Here is a 24,306-nt window from a genome sequence, read left to right as displayed (position 1 = left end):
GTAGACCAGGAGTCGGGATCAGCAAGATTATTCCTGTCAGTCTTGATGGAAGCACATGCCACTAGTCATCTAGTCATCCCATAGTAATGTTAGCTATCTCAGGCCGAGAAAAATCAACTTCTTGCAGAGAGCACATTAACCAGTCAACAGCCAAAGGTTCTTTTTAGCCACTGATGATGTTTGACCTTTCTATCTGTAAAAGTGGTGGTGAGCTCTCAGTAAAAAATGCTAACATTAGCTCAATGTTCTGTGCGTTGCTCCTTGCTGATAAAAGGAGAGATAAAAGGTTTGAGATAAGACATTTGTTAGCATTGGAGTTTAGTGAATCTGGGCATTTTGCCAACCAAAAACCGGATCGCAAAGTGGAATACGCTATCAAAACCCAATCCTGCTTGTTTCCAACCGATTTGGCATGGCAGCTCTACTCATACACAAAAGATCTGTGATCTTTAAAGTTTGTGACGTGATAGTTTTAGATGTTATATCAGGTAGTCAAAAGCTGTGCTATGCTAGTTGAATGGAAAATACCATGCAAACTGGATGGATAAAATGAAAATACTTGAGTTGAAACTAACTTTAAGAAGCTTTGCTTGAAAAGATGGCTTTCAAGAAGCAAGCAGTCAGAGACTCTGCATGTTTTCCTTTATAGGTACAGCACACAAAATGTCTTCTATCAGGGATTTTAATTAACTGTCCCAAAGGACCAAGTTCAAAAATAGAACTGAATCTGTTTCTATTGCAACCAATGATGACATAATCTCACCAATAACTATGATGTTCCCTTCACCAAGAGCCTTTTGGGTCTACAAAAGTCAACTGCGAGCTGGAGCTTTACAAACATCATGTTCCCCTCACAGTCATACTTGGACAGATGGTATGCATTTGGGTAGTATCAGCTTTCACAGACAATAACGTGTTGCTCGCACCAAGCTGGAGAGTAGAAATGCTGTTGTATGGAAAACAAAGTACCATCCCTGACTTTGAGACAGACTGCCTGTTTGCCGTGGAGGGTATAAGCGTGTGAGCCTGACATGCAACGCTCCTTCAATTAGGGCTGGAAATTGTTTGGTTGCCACACGAACTAGCACCACTTACGTCAGATGAGCCTGAACTACCCTCTGTGTCTAACAGGATGTCACTGGTACACAAACACCCTGTCAAGCCGACGGCCAGGCAAAATGACCTCCGTTGGACCAAGAGTGTTTTTGTCTCTCCCCCCACCCCCTCGCCTTAGCAACCATTTGTCTGCCCCAACAGTCAGAATTAAAACCAACCCTCACCTGATTTATTTATTTATTCTTTTAAAGAAACGGATGCTGATTGTGAAGGAAGAGAAATTCATAATATCCAGCTCTTACATTTGTGTGTGATGGAAAGGTCTGATAGTCAGACAGGCAGATGTACATGTGTTTTGTGTTTCAGCGCTGTTGTGAGTGCTCAGTATGGGCTTAAAGAGGCAGTGGACCACAGCTTGGAAACCCAAAGACTATATGCTGTGCAGTCTTTCAATCCTATGGCGTCAGTGAGCCAACGTACAGTGCATACTTGTAAGCATGTGTATGCCTGTGTGAGACTTGTGAAAGCACAGCGCGCGCGGGTAAATGTTTGATGGGGTAATGACGCTTTGGATAAACAGAACAAAAACAGCCGGTGTTCTCCATCCTTTGCTAATGTGTAAATTGGTTGCTAGGAAACGCCTGTAGGTCAGTCCAATCAAAAGCAATCAACTATGCAAACAGGAAGACACTGTGGCACAAACTGTAGCATAACTTCCAGTTCAAATTTTATGGGGTGAACAAACAAAGTGTAGATATGACCGTTTTTTAAATATAGGCATACATAAAATCTTTGTGTTTCAGTGTGAGTAGTAATGCAGTTTCGAATCAGTTGGCAATATCCTATTATGCTAACCTAGCTAACGTTATTAGGTCATTTAGCTTTTTGTAATTTGAGGTAAGTTGTGTTACTTTTGTGAAATGTAATTTAAAACCTTCCCAGTTTAAATTAATATCAAACAGCATTTTAGACCTCGCTAAAACGTTAACAAGTTAATGTAACTTTTGTTGGTTGGTTCAGTTAGCTTTGCAACAGTTAAAGCTGGCGGTGTGTGTGTGTGTGTGTGTGTGTGTAAATATTTAGTAACAACTAGTCTCTACATAAGTACTAGTTTGTGAGGTGCAACCGATTTCAAATAGTGATGCATAAACCTCCACAATAAGAATAAAACAAACAAACGGGCTAAGGCTCACGAAGAGCTGGTGCAGCAGGCTACTGAGGAATACTTTGGAGGATTTCTCTGCAAAGACCAATGCAAGGTGACTTTGATTTGAAATGACTGACAAAGCCAGTGCCGGCAGTCATTACTGCAGGTATGTTGAACACAAATATGTCAATATAAATCTGAACCGTCAAAAGCTGTGGGTGTGATACTGTGTACTGCTCATTTCCTAGTGGTGTTTTTCTTATCAGTGAAAGTGAACATGTTTTTCAGGAATGAGCTCCTAATTCAATTATTGCAACAATGTAAGAAAAAGGCAAACAACCCTCAGTGATGCTGAACTGACATGAACTGATTTGGTATAATTTTTCTGTCCACCACATCATTTTTTTTTTTTTTTTTACCATCAGTATAATTTTCCACTTTAACCACAGGACAATCTATCCCAGGCTGTACCTATTATAATTAACTAGCAAAATAAAGTATCCAATGGATGTTGGATAAATACAATCATAGCAATCCCATGAATGTGTAATGATGCTGTAAAACATGCCCTGACAAGCATTCAAATGCACAAAAGGCCACATTACAGGCCAAGCGGTTCTATAATCTTCAGTAATCTCTGGTTGTACGGTCCGACATGCACCAGAGCATCCTCACCCCCCGTAGCTTCACGTCGTGACCTACCACCCCTGCTTTTTTGTGTTTCATGTAAATATAGTGTGTAATGACACAGTGTCAGAGCACAGATGCTATTATGGCCTTCCAACGAAGCAGAGGTCATCTTTGCCACCCCGCCCAAAAGAGGGGCCGCCTCACCACCGTGGTTAAAAGCCCTGCTTTCACCCAGACCAAAATGACAGACGTGATTTTATCTTTACATTTTGAGCAGGGTTTGTGGTGGAGAGTGCTGAGAATCCTATCTGAAACTTCACAAGGATTTAGCAGATACTCGCTGATTAGTGGAATTGTTTCAATTTTTTTCCCCACATTGGGTGAACCATCTCGATCTTTGCTCTCTTTCGCCCGTGACTGCCGATTACGGGTGCTGCAGACTGCCCAAAATGTTATGATAGGTGTCACACTGGCAAGGTGAGAGGGAGTCCAATATACTGTAGCCCAGCGATTATGAGAAACAGGGAGTGAGCATTTGGCGCGGAGGCACATATCCGCTACATTCCAGCTTTGAGCCAGTCAAAGACATTTACAAATGTCTCCCTTTGAAAGTTCAGATGGTGAGGGGCCATGTATGACTTACAGAAAAGGTCTGGTTGTTGTTACTGAGAAACACAACAGTTCAGTTCTATCACAACCATTCCAAATGTATTTATTTTTACAAGCCCCAATTCAAAATACACGCTGCCAACTGGTTCTACTTAGCGGCAGAATGTATTACTTGGATACCCAAAAAAACATCAGTGATGCAGTTTTCTTCTACTGCACACAAAGCTGTTCCCATCACTTTCACAAATTGTTTACAAAGTGACATACTGAAAGCAGTTGCTCCAAGAAATGGGTTGGAGTTGAGTTGAGTGCAATGCAGCACACATCTTGATCTCTATACTCTAAAAATATTTCCAAATAACACACAAGAAAAAGCCAAAAGTATAAACTGAGTAATGTTCATGATTTTATCAGAAGGTTTTCCAGATGGCTGTGTCATATGGGACCAGGAATGAACTGCAGATGAGCAAAGTTGGTCGCTCAAATCTGTTTATTTGGATTTTAATTCACCGACCCCCTGGTTCTGATAGTTCTTTGGTGTCTGAATTCAGTGATTTCTTACTCTCTATCATTAGGTTGGACAGTGATTTTAATATTCACGTCGCTGCTGCTGTTCTTAATGTCACGGAGTCTTTTAATTTTACCCAACATGTGTCTGGCCCCATACACATTAGGAGTCATACCTTGGACCTTGTTTTTATGCCTGGTTTAAATATGGATTCTATTCGCTCTGAGGCGCTGCATGTTACTGACCATGAGCGGTTTTGTTCAACCCGTCTTTTAATTTAGATTCTCTGCCCAGTAAATGTGTAAATTGCTCTCAAATCTTAAATCGCCTCTCAGCTGAGACGTTTTCTGCGCAGTGTTGTCCTCTCATGACGGCGTCTCGTCCACTCCTTTTAAACACCCTGCCCCACCGTTTTGGGTGAACACACCTTAATGGCAGTCAAAATTGTGCAAAACAGTCATTTCATCTCATCAGGATTAAAAGAGACAGCTGGATATCACCAGCTTTAACAGTGATATGATATACCTTTAAATATGCTAATAATATGACCCAAGGGAAGCATATACAAAGGAGTTTCTTCCATCTAAGAAACATTGCCAAACTCAGGTCCGTTGTATCACAACCTGAGCTGCAGATGATCGTTCACGCTTTCATATCATCGCGGCTTGACTACTGCAATTTGCTTTTCATCTGCCTCAGCAAGTCGTTGCTGCAAGGATGTTGACCAGGTCCAGCAGGACGACTCACATCACACTTGGGCTTACTGGTAGGCTTCCTATAGATCTACGATCTGCTGTCTCTGTTGACGCCTTTAAGAAGAAGCTGAAGACTCGTTTATTCAAACTGGCCTTTGTCTTGCCTTGTGCTGTCTGGTGTTTGTAATTCTGTGTGTTTTTAAGGGCTGTTTTATTGTTTGGCACTGTGACCTTGCTCTGTGGAAGGTGCTATAAATAAATAAACTTTACTTCCTTACCAAATCATATGACTCTCTCTGGTGTCCAGATTTGAATTGAAGCCATTCTGTCAAGATGTTTGCACTATACTCGCCTAGTCTGTGCCATGGGGGAAAAAAATCGCTCCGTTCATTTGTTCATTAGTTCTTCAGTCCCACTTTGAAGTCGTTCTCACCTTTCTCCTAAACTCCACTGATGGGTTGAGTTCAGTACTTGAGACGCAAATTAAAAGCAAAGACCTCGAGGCACGGGGGCCATCTGGTCTAGCAAGTCTGTCTTATGCCTCCACTGTAAACGTTTAGTTAGCAAGCTGATTATTCTCTCCCCACAGGCTTAAAACTGCACGAGGAGTAAATGACCACAAGGCAGCAATACTGTTCACAGTGAGGACACGCAATGAGAGAGCTGTCAAAGCTACATCAACAACTACTAGCATGTTTGTTTGTGGATTGTTAAACTGGCAGATGGAGAAAATATGCAGTACCACAATAAGGAATAAATCAGTGCTTTTAGGTTTACATTTCACAAAACAGCACTTTCCACATGTTAATGTTTTCTCCTGTGCAGTCAGTGTGGGGTTGAGAGCGTGCAGGAGACCCCAGAAGAATGAGATAGTGCTGTGTCTTAACATGCTCTTCAAATAAAATGAACAGGCATGAATAGAAAAAAAAACCTTGCATGGGAGTGAAGTGTCAGTGAGGTGCAAAGGTGCTAAAGCAGTATTTACTTGTAACGCTAATCTATAAAATGCTAGGAGAAAATAAAGAGCAGACTTTAAGCAGTTTTACAGGGAAATCCACCAGGAAATAAAAGTTGTTTCAACATTGTACAGCTTAATTCCATTTGTCAATCTGGAGTCTCTCCTTAAATGTAGGATACTAGTAGTCATGATGTAATCCAGAGAGAAATGCAGCTGCTCCATAGAGTGTGAATAGTTGAACAACACCTGGGACACATTGACAGCACCTCCAGTATGGGAAGATGTTCTGATTTGCAGGTGTAACATTCAAATAAAACTCATTTGGATGAATTTGTCATTTGATGCCAATTCAGTCCCATTAAACATGTATTAAAGATGCACTAGTCAATATTGTTATATTAAAAATGGATTTTTTTCATTGTCAGTGAGGTAATAGTTTACCTATGATTCAAGATTTCTCAGAGCCGTGCAGCAGAAGGACATGATTGATTCCATGACTCTCTGTATCAAACTTTTAGATGGCAAGAGATGGCCAAGAAGTTTAACGAGGACATTGTCTCATGGAAGCACTGATGAAATGAAAAGGTCTTAAAACTTGATGATGATAAATTATTTTCAGCAGTTTTACTATTTTACATCTTCAAATCAAAGTGCTACTGTAACTGAAACTGACTTCTTTAAGAATCTAAGTCTAATGCAATAAATGTGTTCAACAAGTTTTAAAAATATGTCCTGGGGTTGTAAAATTCCCAGACTGCATCAGAAGATAGATCAAATTTTCAGACTTTGCCAGTCTGGTATACATTTCTCTTGGTGGCAACCCCTTAGGACAGGGAACTTTTGCTTTTTGCTCCCAAAATGACATAAATCCCAACAAATTCAAGAAACGCAAATCACCAAACCAATTACTTTATTTTCCTTAAAAACCACATATCCATTATATTAGTACAATAAGGGCCAGTTCATGTCAAACTAAATAAAGATTATGGCAGAGGTGAACACATTCAATCAAAAGTAACAGCACAGAGAGGCAGACAGTCACAAATCCAACCAAATAATCCCCACAGTATCCAACTCTTATTTAAGAGGAAATGAAATTATGTGCATTATGTAGTTGTGAGTTTCACCATATAGTGTGTATGAAGTCATTTTCCCCTTGCAACAGAATGAGGTTCCCTGATCCAGAGGTACTGTAACAGTCTCTTAGCTGGAGGACACACAGGGACATGGAGCCCATCTGGATGCTGGTTCCTGATTGGATGGTCAACAAAGTGTCTTTTCCCGGCTGCTCTCCACTGATTGGATGAACGAAGAAAAAAGGAGAGAGCGTGGAGTTCAGGGCTACCAGAAGTTGGCTCTGGAAGAGGAGAGAGGTTCAATAAGTTAAAGGGAATATCTTGGCGATTCGTCTGGGATGGCAGATGAGGAGGAAAAGTAGAGCTGGATGGAGGTGGTGAGCAGTAACTCAAGATGACACTGACAATTAAAAAGGGATTACGAAAGAGTCTGGCAGACTGACTGTCCCATCTCAAAGGATTATTCAACACTTCTGCAACCAATGAAAGACAATAACATGCCTACAGGATGACATAGCAGTATGAGGCTACACAAGTAAATGGGGCATATCCATGACATGGAGGCCCTGTTAACACTTGGCACTAAAATCAGTCCTGGGTGGTCTGATTACAAGTCGGCAGCTCTAAATACAGGTGTGAATGCAGCCAAAACAGATGCTTCAGAATCCTCTAAACACTCAAGCTTCACATTGGGAGGCTTTAGCATGTCCGCATACAGTATGCAGAGTAACATCCCGGGGCACAGTGAAGGCCTTGTAGGGCTGAGCGATGTCAAAATTTCTGTCACTGAGACAGACTTTGGGTTGCAACCAGTAATTTCCACTGTCGATTAATCTGCTCATTATTTTCTTCATTAACTGATTAATCATTTGGTCTGCACTTAAGCCCTTGGTGTTGGATTCTGGACAAAATGTTGCATGACTCACAGAAACTTTACCCTTTGAACTCTGCAACAGTCTTGCTTACCGTTATGTCATTTCTTGAAATATCTTTACATACTTTATATCCCTAAAATCTGTACAACCTAAACTAGAAGGTTATGTAAGTCAATAAACCATGACTGATAAAATGATGGAAACTAAATTAAATTAAATTAAAACTGCATGTTGTTGTCATGGCGTTTCACATCACGCGTAACAGAAAAGAATGAATGCTCTAGCTGTTATGGTTTTATTTTTAGATCAATTTAAACAGGATTATGCAAACAATGACGTCCTGCGGCCCGTTTGTGGCCGCCCACAGGACGTCTGTTTTCAAAGGGTTAAATCACCATTACATTATTCACTGAAGGTGGATGAACAGAAAGTCAATGTGAGTAAACTGCCCAAGGTAGCTATAGCACCCCCCCCCCCCCCCAAACCACGAGTCAAATTTGTAGAATGGATAAGTTTTAAAGCACCCACACAGTTTTTCGCCTGTTCTTCTTTAGCTTGGCCAAGCGCAAATGTGCATTTTCTTCTACTCAGCAGTTGCATCTTTCCACTGATAAAATCCAATGTGAGCTGGGAAATAAAATACAATCCCACTGTGTTACTAGAGCTGCATTTCAGATGTAAGTGACACTATGTCTGAGGAGGGCGCTGGAATGTGCATTATCCTGGGATGTCTGGATGTCTAGTGGAGGATTATATTAAACCGATAAGTATAAAGAAGTGTGAGGAAAAAAAATGCAATTCAATTTTCTGTCTAATGTCAGTTGTTGTTACTGATGGCAGGTCACAGTTAGTTGAACTACATTACTGGAATAAATAATGCAGATTATAGGGAAATTGTTGACAGGCCTTAATATACAGTAAGTGTTTGATGACATAGCGTCCCTTGATCAATTTCCTTCAAAGGAAGCTGTCGGATCTTTCCTACCTGACAGGAGTTCAGTAGTTGATCATCCTCCTGATTGCCTCAAAGCACTTCCACTTGTCTGGGATGTAGAAGGGTTCAAAGATGTGAGGGAAGGGGGTGTCGTAACCGCAGACCCTACTGATGGGAGCCTCCAGGTTAAGGAAGCACTCCTCCTGCAAGGAAAAAAAAGAACCCAGATGAGGACAAACTATTGGTTGAATGCTGTCAGCGCTAAAACATAATTCATTCAGGCGGGCAAGCCAAGCTATCATGTTCAGACTGCAACAGCTCTGATCCTGTGTTTGACACACATGAACATGTTGACAGAAAGAAATAGGCTTACCCAGTTTATCCCCAGTTTCCAACACTATCAAGAGGGGATATATGAGATTGATTGGAAACAAAAAAAAAAGTACAAAATTGTAACTTTGGACCAACCTGACAACTTAATTTCATTTTTATTGCCATATCTGACTTGTATGCTACAAGCCAAAACGGTTCATTCAGGCTCCTCAGAGCAGACAAGTGCTCAGGCAATTTGGCTGGAGTGCAAAACAAGCCATGACTCGTGTCTCTATATTGGCTTTTGACCTCTTCCCATGGAGACAAAGCAGAATGAAGTTGGCCAAAACACTCCAAATGGGACAAACCCCCCGATGAGTTAAATGAACACACTTGGACGCATGAACACACATTTGCAGAAACAGACCTGAAGTACCCTCTTTCCCATTAAATTGACCTGCAAACAACTCAAAATAAAAGCATACTAGTTAACTTAGAAGAAATTGCACAGCACCCTCTTTGTGTATTGCCTGTTTGTGCTTGCACAGACTGTCTCTGACAGACACACAGAACGGACAGCATCACCGTCCATGTAATCCCACATTACGAGCCCACCAATTGGCTGCCATGAAGCAGTTTGGCGTTTGGCAGGGCTGAACTTGTATGTTTCACACTATGTTTTTCATTTCTTATAAAAACATCTGGCATAGTCAAAGGGAATGTCCAACTTGATGAGGAGCCTTTTGTGCTTTGGTACTTTTTTTTTTTCACAGCCTGTAAAAATACAACACAACAAGAGAAAGAGAGACTGCAGCAGACGTTTGCAGCTCTGTGTGCCAGTGGAGTTGACTTGTTACAGTGAGAGCTTTCCCGCCTGGACGACAGGTCTTGGGTTGTATCACTGAATTCAAAGGCTTGCCAAGTAGGAAGACAAATCCAGAATGATCAAGTTTGGATGCAAGAAGCAATTAACCAAGAAGGGAACAAGGCTGCACGCCACAGAATTGTTCCACAGCCACGCTAGCAGCTCTATGAGGCTGTACTGAGGCACAGTTGTACAGTGCTTTGAGCTAAATGCCAACCTCAGCACACTAACATGTTCACAATTAAAAAGCTGATGTTTAGCAGGTATAAACATTTACCATGTTTGCCGTCATAGTTTTGTTTGTTAGCATGCTAACATTCGCTGATTAGCAATAAACACAAAGTACAGCTGATGAGAACATCCTTAGCTTTCCTCATACATCAAAAGACAAATACAAATTTTGACCTGGTGAAGGTGCTAGATGAAAGGTGAAGAGCTCACTAAAGTTGTAAAGATTAATCTCAAGAAGAACATGAACGTGTGCACCAAATTTGATGGGAATCCATCCAATAGCTTTTGAGATATTTCAGTCTGGACCAAAGTCCGACAATGCCATCCCTAGAGTCATGTCTTTAGCATGGCTACAATATCAAGCATATATTTCTGGGGATTTTAGGGGAATATGCGGCAATGTGGGATGGCTGTGGAGGCTATTTTGTCTGACACTTTGTGACGTATGAAGTAACCAGCCATTATTGTGTTAAAATCAGTCAAGTCATCAGTAACATCTTCAATTCGATTCTTTCACACAAAATGCCAGCCCAATAGTCATGAGGTCTCTCATTTTGGTGCCAGTAAGAATTAAACGCACCAGGGGGAGCTCCACCGGATCTGCTGTGCAGGACTCTATGCTGCTGGCACTGCTATCTGCCTGGCAGCTGGACTCCTGCACCCTAGAACTTGCAGTCTGCTCCACCCGGCTAATTAACTGTGATTAGCTTTAATGAATGTACACTGAAAGGAGATAACCAATACAACAAACCCTCTTTCCTCTTCACTGCGCCGTTTCCTCCTTCCTTGTGGACTTCAGGACAACTAGGGACTGGTTCTCTCCAACAGGCTGCGACAGATCCTGACAACAGATACTGTACTACTGGTGACGTGAAAGCCTAATCCTAGTATTTTCCCAATTTTCTTTCCTTAACGTTTGCTTGAGCACATTGCTTTCATGTGCTGACAAATGTCCATGCCCTTGGGGTCTATGAAGTGCATTCAAAGTCAGTTGTGTATTAAAAAAGTGTGTGAGTAGAGAAAAAAAAAAAGTCAGTGGTTCTGGATTGTGAAAAGCTCATTCTTTGAAAATGCATGGTGCTACAGCATGCTGCAGACTGCAGGCATGTTCTGGGTTTCTGCTCACATAGCCTCCAGCAGGCTACATCATGACTACATCATAGGTTTCTTTGGGTCATGATCTCCAGAAGTGGATAGTAATTAAAAGACTGATACTATACCCATGAGCTCACTAAAACAGTTCAGTCTTGTTTAAAAGATCATTTAAGCATCATGAATGCATGCCATAACTGGCGCCTAGCATACACAGTTAATGGTGTTTTCTTGGGCAGAGTTCAGTCTTATTCACTGGAAACATACAAACTTGGTCAAAGTTGAACATGAGTGTACTTGAATAGACTGGAGCAAAGCTGGATGATGGATATCATCCTTATCCTTTTCTTATCCTTCCTTTCATCCTTATGAAATGTTGAACAGTTCTGCAGTTGAGTGAATAGGACAAAAAGTTCCTACCAATGACCCAAAATAACACCACAGGGTGCTTTCTTTTCATTCCAATGGATTGATGAAAGTGACGATGTGATTATCCGTGTCCAGTGAGATTAAAACCTCAGGATCTATTCTCTGCCCAACTACAGACAACCAGTCAGACAGTACCAGGGAGTTTGCTCTTTTGTCTGGATCACATCTGTAATCTCCTCTAAATACATTTACTGAAAGTGGGAGAAAAGTACAGTACTCTGACTGCCTGCCACCACAGCTGGACAGAGAAAGGCCACACAACTCAGATTTCATTCAAATCGGTGTTTATCTTTTGGGAAGTGCATCATTATATGTAACATACTTAAATGTCAGAATAAAAATATGTCACCATTGCAGTGCCACAAAGCTTGTATCTTGTTGTGGCACAGGATTTTTTAAATACTTCACGGCGGGGGCTTTATAGTCACAGTGATGATATTGTGTTTTCTGTCACACAAAAATCAGAGTTTGTCAGAAACACCCAAAGATTGGGGGTTGCAGTCAGACAGGGGCGGGAAAGTGCCAACATCACTTGCTCAGTTAATACAATGCCAGGCTTCCAAAGCAGCTTAATTTCAACTGAGAACCAGCTGAAACTAGTTTTAATTCTTCAACATGCTCTCTAAATGATGTTGTGATCAAACAGCACTCATCACTTATGGCCCGTATTGTGAGTGTTACTGTGCCAAGTGCATGCATTTGAATCTGCAAAGTGTCAGTTTAATGTTTGCATTCAGCTCATGACAAAGCGCAGCCTAGATGGCTCATCTTTGACGTTAGCTGAGCCAAGTCTGACAATGTACAGCTCAGGCTCACTGTGTAGAGCTACCCCTGACCAGCTGAGTCTTCACTGTCCTAAAAACGACTTTTCTGGTGTGTGATGAGCCCTCATTGGGCTGCTGGTGCGGTTACATTTTCAGTCCTCAAGGTTATTTCTGCAGAACATCACGTCCAGATAAAAGACTTGCATTTCTTTACTTAAGACATTCAGAATGTCAAAAGACTTGGCATGAGTGAACTGATCTCAGCAGGTAAAATGCCACCGACTTGATTTTAGGTTGAGAAATGACTCTGCGCTACACGCAGCAGTTATATGAAGGTAAGAAATGGCTAATGAGTGAATCAGGCTTTAGGCTATTGAGCAACTGACGGGAACGAGCAGCAGCAGACCGCCATTATATAACCTCCACAAGCCCCTTACCCAACATGGTGGTACCTGTATCCAATTCTCAAGTCTTTTAAAGAAGCACACTTGTATAAACACTCTCTTTTGAAGGCAGTTTAGTGCATCCCCTGATGGAGAAAGACATGGGGAGGGACTGCCATGACTTTTACAGTGGTGCACGATGCCCCAGGCTTTAGGCTTGTCTGAATGAGAAGCAGAGCAGGCCCGACAGGCAACTAGTAGTCTGATCCTGATTCAGAAGGCATTTATGGCAAAAAACGTGCAAGCCTTCATCTTTAGCTATAACCAACTGAGCCAGAGTGGAGTCAGCAGTCTTTGAACAGTACCACAACTCAGTGGGATGTGCAGGGTTGGATGTTGTAAGTTGGTTTAAATTACACACAAATACTATCAGTGGAACTAGAACCAGGCAATCCAAAAGGCCCCACAGATAACTCTGAGGCTTCCTGTGTGGCAATGCCGTTCAATGCAGTGTGATATATGGTTGTGTGGAGAATAAACTGTAGTTAAGACAACTTTAACAACAAAACAACCATCTTTAATACTGCACCTTTTCTAATTATTCTACGCAGCAAATACAATACTTGGAATACAAAATGGTTACAATTAAACAACATGTCATTATCTCATTGACAACCAATGGAAAAAATCTTTTTTCTAAACCAAATGATCAGCAAAAGTGTGTACTTTTCGAAATCTGAATCAGCTATAGTTAAGTCTGTCGTGGTTTGGAGAATTAAGGGGAGGGGAGCAATTCACCATTTCTCTCTGTGCATCCCTGAGGTCCATGAATGCATCGTCTTTCGCCACATCTCATTCTGCCCTATTCTGTCCTATCCAGTCATCAGCCAAACACTCAGGAAAGGGGGCCAACCAATGACACATTATTAAATCACGAGGACTGAAGCCAAAGCATGACAAAGGAAACTTGCCAAGCCCGACCAAACTCCCCTCTGCTCTTTATACAAAAGAGAAAATCAATCCATAAATGGATCTTTATGGAAGGGCCTGTGGTGGATAGGTAGTAGTTGAAGCCACTCTCTCCAGAAATAATAGCTTAAAGCCCTCCCAGCGCCTGGACTATACAGGCTATACTGACAGCCAGTTTATCTCTTTGTCCCCTGATTTTGAGCCTTGGAGGGGTATAAGGTCACACTAATAAACAAGGTAGTGTGGTACAAGTTTACTTTAACATCCACACTGCTGTTGATCTGTAGTCCGACTCCAATATCCTGAAACCCAGAACTGTTATTGTAGTTAATGAGGACATGTGACACAGAATCTCCCTGCTAAAAGCTGTATTAAAGCTGTATTTCTATTAGCGTCCCATCCCATTATCAAAGCTGAGCAGGACTGCACAGTCAAATTAAAACTGCCATTTTGTTTGTTAGTTTTTTTGAGTTAGCAACGTAAGCTGAGTGAAACCAAGATTTAAACTCAAGCTGCATTTACAAATGAGAAGGCTGGGTTAGCAGGCTCACATGTCTCATTAAAATGCCTGCAACCTTTTTTTGTTTAGTTTTGTTTGTTCCTGTACATCTTAAATATAAGCCAATTTTATTGGGATTTGCTGCTTTTCCTTGTTTTATGTGACCTAAAGCTGAACATCTTTAGGTTTAGGACTGTTGATCAGGCAGAACAAGCAATTTGAAAACGTCACCTTGAAATTTGGGTAATTGTGATGGGCATTTTTCTCTATAGTAAATCTTGAGGCTGCAGTTTGTGCTGGTGTTGTATTTAACTGGTTATTATATTAGTACCGCATTAAAATGGTGGTAGACAAAACAATAGAAAAACACTGGTCATGATCATATTGTTTGTTGTACTTCCAACGGTATCAAGAGAAAATTCAATAAATGTTTTAATTTAAAAATTGCTTCCTTAAGAATTGTGAGAAACTCATGATCTCATTTTTTACCCAAAAATGTGCAGCCTGCACCACATCCCAGTTATTTTATGGTGAGTCACTGTGGTTGTGAACTCACTCTTGTATCTGGAAAGAGTTAAAACAATGCTACACCCAAAATCTATATCAACCACTCACCCCCTGTAGATGTTCTTTGAAATGCTTGATTTAGCTTGGTCCTTTGCAGACATTGGTGGCTGTAGTCAGCTTGGATTCAGTGGTTACGATAGATTCCAATGGTGACCCAGTTTCATGGTGAAGGAAAAACAATCAAAACAGCCACAAAATCCTCTCAAACCACTGAAGCAGCATTATCCACTTCTCTTCTGTCCATCCACGTGCTTGTTATATACCAAACATTTGTATTTTTGTATTTTATAGTGGATTTTCAAAGGCCGATAATACTGATAGTTTGGAGCAGGAAAAAGCTGATACCCGATTGCTGATATCACAAACACAGGCGAAAAAAGAAATTGACACTGTCGGAAATGAATTCATTAGAAACTGCATAACTGTTGAATTTAATATTTAAGTCAAATAAATAAATAAATAAATGAATCTGGATCACTGAACATCAAACTAACCGTAAAAAAATCGAGGTGGGAGCAATTTTTATTTTTTGAGCTATTATTTTCCCTCAGAGTCAGCAATTCCAGTTGAGAAGGCTGATATTATAATAATGGAGGAAACAGAGCTTGTTTGCATTCTCTCCAGAAAAACGGTGATGCACGTCCCCGCGTGACTGGTGGAAGCCACGCAGCCATCGGCCACTATCGGAGCCAAGTTCCGCCGATTAATCGGCAAAAACAAGCATATCACTTTCTCTTTGAATGTGTGTGTGTATATATATATATATATATATATATATATATATATATATATATATATATAATATATATATGTGTGTGACAGAGGCCTGTAGGTCAAGCTGTATCTAACTATCAGCCAGTCCAAGGTTTTCTTTCCAGCGAATACATCCAAATCGCCTGAGGCCGTTTGAAAACTGCAGATCAATGCAATCAGTGAACACACCAACAACTTACATCACCCGTACACAATGTGAAAACATGGAAACATGGAAATAAGGGGGATGACTCACCGGCCATTTAAGCCCTCACTGACGGGGGGGAGAGAGCAACATCGATGAGAATCGATGTGTGTTTATGCACATTAACAAGGGAACCTCTCTGGGTAACACATACAGTGTTGTGCATACAATCAGTACGATGACTTTTGAGCAGGCGGTATAAAAAGGGGCTGTCTTTGTTGTAACACAAATTGCTCATTGAGAACAGAGTGGTACTCACTGCTAAGAGCCTCACAGGGAGAAAAACACACTACATACTGAAGATAATTATCTCACCACGCAAAAATAGATTATCATTCGGATGCTGGGAAGGGGAAGACTTTTCATTTAGTCGTGCATCACACTTAGCTCAGAATTTGTCATCAGCTGGCAAGTCTTGGTTACAGAGTCCAGGCCTCTTGTATTGCTAGCAACAAGCAATATTTTGTAAACCTTATATGGGGAGTTAGAGTCACTGTATCAACAATCTCAAATGAGTAACATACTTGCAAAAGACAACTGTTGAGAATGAAGCTGCTCCTCTATAGAATCTATTGACTCCTCTAGTATTCATTAACCCTTTGAACTATTGGTTTTACCTCCCTCCATTAGTTTGCATGTCAGTGGTACTACACATGTTCATGTCCTATTGGCGCAATGAAAATTCAATGAACTAGAAATTCAATTTAGTGTACTCAGGAAGTGTACGTCACGCTCAGTCTAAAAAAATGTGATCATGTCTGTGTGATCAGATTTGACTGAGTTATGTTTTAAAGGATCTTAATCACCTCCATGAGTTGTGTGTCACTGTCGCTGATGCAACTGTTGACGGTGTTGGCGAGTTACTAACTTCTGTGTAATTTCCCCCCCGGGGATCAATGAAGTATTTCTGATTCTGATTCTCGTGTTTAGAACACAGACATGCACCTGTCCCTTTAACCTCTCGCAGTATCTTTGCCTCATATCGCTCCCTCCGTGCCTCCCCTCTCCTCTCCTCTCCCCCTGGGGAGGAGGGCCTCACAGTTTTAAAGCCACTGCTCTGGGGCATTCAGTGAAAGCCTGTTTTAGCTTTGTTACGAAGTTGGACTTTTATCGACAAAACCATTGCAACCTATAAAGACCAATACCTTTGAAGACCACCTCCTACCCCTGGAGAGCTACAGATCCCAATGAAACCTCATCAAATACAGTATGTTCTCATACACAGACGCCACACACTCACCTGTACTGTAGAGCTGATTTCAGCAGCAAAGCCTCCGGTTATTGGTGCCTCATGACTGATGAGCAAACGTCCAGTTTTCACCACCGACTGAAAAACAAAGACACATGCGGATGATTAGAGAAGGTTCGGCGTGCTCCTCCTCCATGGTTTCAAACCAGCAGTGCCTCGGAATGATTCGTTTGGCATTATCTGCAACATTAAAACAGGGCAAGTCGGCCAATTCATGGACATCGAAGATCCTCTGTGAAACCAAACATCGCTCAAATACAGTAAACCTTTTTTGAATGTTGGTGGTGACAACACATCCAAAATGTTCATTTATTTACACTTGATCATCTCATTATATTCCTGTATGTGCAGCAAAGGCTTAATGTACTCATGTAATGTGTGAACATTTCGAAGGCATTTCAAGTTTAACTCAGGCAGTGCCATAATTACAGGTAGGCAACTAGGAAAGGAATAAGAGATTTTATCAACATGCAAAAAGCTTTCACTGCGCGCTCCAAGAAAGCCGTCACTGCTTGCTCTCACATGTGTGCTCAGACAATGCGGAGGTGAGCGCTTCACTACTGGAGGTGCCATGTTGAGGCTGTATGTCGGCCGGGAGACGGGTGTTACCAAGTTGGAGTGGTTCACATACCTCCTGCTGTGGTATGCTATATCTGCTTACTACCCTCTGGGTGCATGTGTGTCTGGCTGTGTCGCTGCTTGTGTTTGCGTGTGCATGTATAAAATGGATATGACACAACAGTAAGAGCTGGAGGGCTGATTTAGGCTGGTACACAGGGCCAACGGGACAATCATGGACATTAGAGGTCTCGGACTCCCAGGCATTTGCATTTGGGTTTTCTGTAACCTGACATTACTGCAGAAGGATGCCTCTGCTCCACCCGTTATCTACCGCAGCATAAAACCAATACTATACTATAATCTCATCCACTCAGCCACTGGTCCAGACCAAAGCTATGTCTGTTCTCTGCAACTTCAGCAAAGCGTTCCTCTCCTCTACCCAGTTGGTGTGTTTCTGTTTTTTTCCAGCAATAAATTGGGTCAACACCTCTGAAACTCGACTCAGAATCATTACAGGGATGTGCATATTATTGGCTTCATTATTTAGAGATTTTCTTCTAATAGGACTTGTGTCGAGACTAATAAGTGAGAGTGGAATCCCTGGTCCATGTTAAGGAATATGTGTTTCCACTGAAATATCACTACACAAATTGGGGGTAAATATCAGATACCTCTCCCTCAAAACCACAAACCAAACAGCCACCATAACTAAATACTAAATGCTGAAAATAAGCATTGCATGTCCATAAGGCACTGTAAATTAGGCCTGACATTCTTTCCCTCCAACAGGACCACATAGTATCAAACACAGAGGCATTCTGGGGCTTCATGCTGATGCTAAACAGGCGAATGTTTACATTGCTGAGGTCCTGGGTTTGGCTGTGAAGCACTAAATGACTGTGGCAAACTGCACCACTATCACACACTAGTATCGGGGGCTAAATGAGTCAGCACTGTGCAACTCTAGGACACCAACACTTGATGCGATGCCAACATGCCTCTTCCTGGTGGGGCACACTGGAAGACCTTGTATTGTGTGCTGAGCTGTAAAGAAGCCGGAATGCAAAGATTTTAAAATTCAACATTAGCGTAGAAAGGCTAAACTCAGCTCACGCTCATGTAAGTTTACCGAGGCTACATATCTAGCCATCTTTAACCAGTTGAGGTGAATGAGTTCAGTGTGCAAAAATCACTGATTATATGACACTATCTTCAGGAATGTGGAAGTTAATAACACTGGAAGACAATAACAACAGCTGGCAATCTGCACAGTGAGGAGGAATCAAGCGAGGAGTTGAGAGTAGGGCGATGTCTTGATGTGACATGTTGCTGTTAGGTTCGCCTTAGCACAATGACTCATACAGGTGCGGTGCTGCCCAATCTTCTACCCCGCCCTGATGCTGAACCCATTCCTCATCTTACACACACACACACACACACACACACACACACACACACACACACACACACACACACACACACACAAAGACAGCGTAAACATAACTTACACAGTGACACCAGCATCACCCTGATATCCATTCATAGTACTCACTGCATCAGGAGTGCATTCTTCAGATGCTTTTGACACAAAAGGAGCCTGCCACTGTTTTTACAATATCGTGGGATAGAATTTTAGACTCTGGGGCCGGGGGAAAACTCATGACCCAGTTAGTGGACTTGTCCCACAACTCTGCTGCGTAAACACAAGTGACACTCGCTGGCAAAGCCTCCACTAGCTGGCATAAACTAGTTCAGTGGGCTATTCTAGAAGTAGTGCTTGCATGCCAGCTCATAATGTGACAATATGTTCAAAAAAAGGCAAAATGCGGTAATGTCTGGGGCAGCAAAGTGGCACCGGGTGCACTGGTACAGTAGGTAATGCAGTTCATATGATGAGCTGAAGTCACTGCATTCACAGAGGAAAAAGGAAAAAAATACACACCATTAAATTAAATTAGCAGCATTTTCTCACTGGACTGCTGCTGTTAACATATTACGTATTGCACTATGAACTTAGTGGGGTATACTATGGCATGAGTTTTGATTTATAGTTGAATACAATAGTTTATAATCGCATTTCTCCTGTTGATAGCTCCACCACAACATAAGGCATCTGCAGCGTACATGATTAGGCCGTGTTGTGCTTTAAATATATTTCCCACAGTAAGTGTTTACATTCTTTCATTGACTTAGTGATACATGCCTTGGTGGGAAGGTCTTATTTGCCTTATTTCATTACTGAATGTAAGACAGTCGTATTTAAAGTTGTTTTGTTCATTGTGATACAGAGTGGTGATTGTGATGACTAGAAGGTTTGCAGTGAGGATGGATTTGCTAGAGGTGTCTTTTTCAACTTGTTTCAATGTAATCTTCATTTTCAACAATCTCTATGCACATTGGAAACTTGGAAGAAAAAAATTTGCCCATGATGACCAATCACAGTTCTTTTTAGTTACATTTTTGAGGAGGCACAGGTCAGCTACGGCATGGTCTAGAGCATAGCTACACATCAACCCAGAAGCCTAAATAAGAGTCTAGAGCTCACTAGCTCACACTACGAGCTCTGTGAGGCTGTACTTAGGCGCAGCGTCTTCTAGTAGACAGCACTTTGCCATCTTTTGAGCTGCGCAGCTAGCGTGACTAAAAATTCATGCCATTCATGCGAGAGAAAAAAGCACAAGCTGTTTTACATTTCCCTCTATGAACCTCTCCACCTCAATGTATTCACTGTATCCGCAATCTATACAAAAGGGCAAGTGTAATGGCCTCTGTTGTCAGATTGCAGTCTACTCAAGGCCGACCTTACACCTCAACTGTCCAACTCATTCAATTCACCTCACTGCCTGAGGTTCAATTATACGCAGTTTCAAGAGACAAAAAAAACAGACACACTCGCGCTGAGTCGTTTTTACATCTCTGACAGGAGACTGTGACAGCACTGTAACTGCTACATAGTAATTGTGGTTGTAGCCTTTAACCCAGTTGCTTCCGGTTGCTGGATGGGTTTTCAGGAGACAGAACCATTCACTCTCATCACGCGGTTTGACCTTTTTTTCCAAAAGTCATCCAGCCATCTTATTTGCCCATGACAGCCACCGTTCATGTCGGTAAAATTGGGACTCTGAACAGGGGCAAAGCCGTTACTTTTAAAACAGCGGTGGAGCCACAGGAAGTACATCGGACACTGTAAGAAGATGATCAGTTAGATTCATCCAAGGGGAGAAATGATATGCCTTGAGTGAGGCCAGTTAAAAAGGTCATGAATCTTTCAAGACAGCCTCAGAAAGACGTGCTGGCGGGGAGATCTCTTTGTTATGGTTTCCCACCATGGACTCATGCCTGATGAGTTTATTACTGACTCGTGTCCTATGCATCAAACAGCATCCCCATACCAAAGTAAGAGCAGCGAGAAGGGCAAACTGCAGACTATGCTCCAATATTAAGGTAGACAGTGACAGTGGAAAAGGGTAAACGATCTAAAAAGAAACTCTAGTGACGAGTTGATGAGTTAAGGACAGAGGCTGAAACTGAGTGTGAGGTTGAACAGGTCCTGAATGTGGGTTCAGTTTGAAATGGATTCTGTCCTGCTAGTGAGGCAGAGCTCTTTTTTGGGTGGGAATTGTTACTGTAAATAACAGCTGTAGAGTAATGAGTGATGACAAATGGATAAGCATGAAAATACCGGAAATTGGGAAACTGATGAAATTAGTAAAGAGAGCAAAATGAGTGGTGGAGTTGCAATTCCATGGAACAGCAAAGTGATTTGTGTTGTTACAATGTATTTGAATTCTATTTACATTCCTTTCTTCACTTTTTTACTTTTTGATTCATGATTCATTTGCTGTATTGCACAATATTCTTGGACTAAGTCAAGCATCATTTTTTCCCCCTAACACTGTCTAGCTTCTGAGAAAAGCCAACAATCTCCAAAGAAGTCGGGCTATAAATCAGTCAGCTTATCATTCACTACGAAAATTTTCCCAGACAATAATTACACCACAGAACAGGGATACACACCCGGAGTCGTGCTCGATTTAAGTGCCAGCTAGGACGCTGTGGCATCACTTCAATGACACCAGTGGAGGGTGGACACTTGCCAACGATAGTAGACAAACTTGTAATTGCTTCATGCAGCATTTGACTTTATGTTAAAAAAAGAGAAAACACTTGAAAAAGCCTGAATGTTACTCAGGTTAGAGATTCAATCTAGTAAGAAAATGGGGCCATACTTAAAAGTTGGCTAGCATTCGCACTAACATTAGAGTGTACCCTTTTCCTAGTTGGTGGAATGTTTGAGGTTGATTACGGTTCTGTATTTATCAAGCCAGCATCTCACTTCTGTCAAGTTTCTGGCTTGATGCATCCTCCTCCCTGCCTCGGCCCTGGCTCAGAGTCACTACGAGGGCTCCTGGTTGGTGGCGGCTGGTGGTAGTTGGGCTGGGCGACAGCTCTGGTGGCTGCAGCTTTACTACTCATTGTGCTGCAGGGCTGTCATTAGATGCCGGAGTCGTTCCGCTGGCTGCAGGGGAAATGTCATATTTACTGCCATTCCCATACACACCCAAACCTAATGAGCAGCGTGGAGCTCGTCCTCCTGCCTTAGCTCCATCTCTTCCTCCATCAGACTCCTTCCCGACTCAATCACTCCTCCATGCTGTGGTTCATCTCAATCCCGTCACCCATTTTTTCTCTTTTCCTCCATCCCTCCATCCATTTATCCAACTCTGCTTTCATGAAGCCTATGCTCTCAGTCACAGCGCTCCCCACTATGCAGCCTCACCACTTAGAGGCTGGCGGCCAATGACCTGGCACGGCCTCAGAGACTGGGGTCAGAGCTGTCACTCTCCCATGGCATATATACTCACAAGAAGCAGATGGGGGGGCCCCCACAAAGGCATGTGCGCACACACACACACACACACACACACACACACACACACACACACAGTCACATATGCACATGTATATAGCGTAAGTATACACGCAACTTTTCATACATTGCTTTTTCAGGATTGATTGATTTACATTTTCTGACAGTGACTGCGAGTTACTTGCCCAGGTTTCCTCCTGCTGCTGATGCTATCATGGTATTCTGACATGAAAGTGTCATCTTAGCGGAAAGGAAACACATGCGTGCAGGGAATACAAGAGATCTAGAAAAACAGTGGCATATTTATACAGTATGTAGTTATCACAGAGCACTAACTCATTCTAAAAGGACAGTGTACAGACTATGGGGATGAGAAGTGAATAAAAACAGTCCATACTTGGAGCTAAACAGGGCTGCGGTTTGACTGGTGCAGAATCACATAATGTACTTTCAAAGTTTTCAAAACACATGCAAGAGTCTTTCCAGAAGAAGTTGCCAACACTTATTTGTTGGATCTGTATTTTTACGCCACTAAATTGGTCAAGAATCATTTAAAAATAGTGATGACAAAAACAAAATCTGCTGTGCTTGTACTGTAAGCGTGCGCACACACACACACACACGCTAGACTGTAAGAGACTCCCCGCCTTCCCATATAGTATGCCTCCTCTTCCCTCAGGCCGTCCATCAAATTGCGACAGGAAGAGAAAGTTTAGTTCTGTGCCGCCACCGAGGAGTCGTCCTTGCCACTGGACCCGCTGGCTTTGCTCCCTTCCGCCGACCCTGTAATTGCGCGGTCACCGCGGGGTCCTAACTCATGCGCCACCATGTGATCTCCGTGACAAATGAGAGTCGGGACGAGGCTCGACTACTCGCTGGCCTTTAAAGTGGCACTCTGCGATTAGCGGAGAGGGGTGAGTGCTCGGCGAACTGGAGGCCCTGTTAAATCACAGCGCTGAGGGGGAAGCAGGGCGGGAGGAAACACAAACACTCACTCACTCTTTCTGTGCCATACAATCACTCGCTCTCTCTCACGACAGAGAGAGGGAAAGTGAGAACCAGGGAGAGAGAGAGAGAGAGAGGAGGGGGGGTGAGAGAGCACAAGAATGAAAGAGCAGAGGAGAACGTGTAGAACAGCCTCGGCGCTGGGCGGCGGGCCAAGCCATCCTCCAGAGGAGCCAGGACGCCAGAGGAGACCTCAGACAGAAATAACTCCAAACATCCCATAAAGACCCATTAAAACCAATTCATCTCAATTACTCCCTGACACACACACTCTCTCTCTCTTTCTCCCTCTACCTTTCTGCCCTGCAACCACACGGTACCGCCAACTGTGCATTAGTGTGTACGAACAGACACGCTACTATTACTGTACACACTCCAATGTGATGACAGCGCTTTGTGAGAATCCCACAGGCTGCCGCATGCACGAGCAGACAGTAAGGTAGTAAAAATCAATCAATGGCTTTTAAAGGCCCTATAAAATGGTGTATAACATAAGGGTGGGTTCTGTGGATGTTCAGTGGGATAACCTGTATAAAGTGAAATTATACATTATTTGACGGAAACAGAGTGTTTAACATGTTTTCCATCTTAAGTCGAAAATTCCAAAGCAAGTCAATCTGAAAGCACCATCATACTCTGCAGTGACCTTTCTGGTAAGGCCACACAACTTGTTTATCATAATGACTGAGAGGTACACCACCGAGGAGGGACAGAATAACATGAACATACATATTGGGGGGGGGTTATATAAATAGGGTCATATAAAACAGTGGCATGGCAAACCGTGTGAGAATGGAACCAAAGGAAAGAGCTAAATGAGCAGCTGCGGCAGAGAAAGAGAAGAAGTTGCTAGTGTGTCAGTTTGTGAAAACTCCTGAGAAATGCATAACAACGTAATAAAATGAAGGATGGCGTCACAATGGGTTGTGGTTTAGGTTAGCATAATTGTACCTCGGCATAGGTACAATAAATAAATAAATAAATAAATAAATAACTTACCGCACCATAAATCAAAACACACCCACAATGTTGTGTGACCAACAGGTGCAAGCTGGGTCTGGCTA

The 24,306-nt window shown here is 42.3% G+C and overlaps 1 protein-coding gene across 1 annotated transcript in view; it reads right to left on the bottom strand.

Annotated features, from left to right (window-relative positions):
- Positions 1-6,496: 6,496 nt before the first annotated feature.
- The window catches only part of bckdhb (branched chain keto acid dehydrogenase E1 subunit beta), a 48,345-nt gene continuing 30,535 nt past the window's right edge, over positions 6,497-24,306 (bottom strand). The window contains exons 9-11 of the mRNA XM_070911643.1: positions 16,798-16,884; positions 8,540-8,691; positions 6,497-6,960 (exon numbers count right to left, since the gene is read on the bottom strand). Of these exons, the coding sequence (XP_070767744.1) occupies positions 8,551-8,691; positions 16,798-16,884 (228 nt within the window). The 3' untranslated portion in view covers positions 6,497-6,960; positions 8,540-8,550. The remainder of the gene's footprint in view (positions 6,961-8,539; positions 8,692-16,797; positions 16,885-24,306) is intronic.

This window comes from Enoplosus armatus, chromosome 9, assembly GCF_043641665.1.
Source record: "Enoplosus armatus isolate fEnoArm2 chromosome 9, fEnoArm2.hap1, whole genome shotgun sequence".
Classification (NCBI taxonomy): Eukaryota; Metazoa; Chordata; class Actinopteri; order Centrarchiformes; family Enoplosidae; genus Enoplosus; species Enoplosus armatus.
This window is presented reverse-complemented; position numbering and strand designations above follow the sequence as displayed.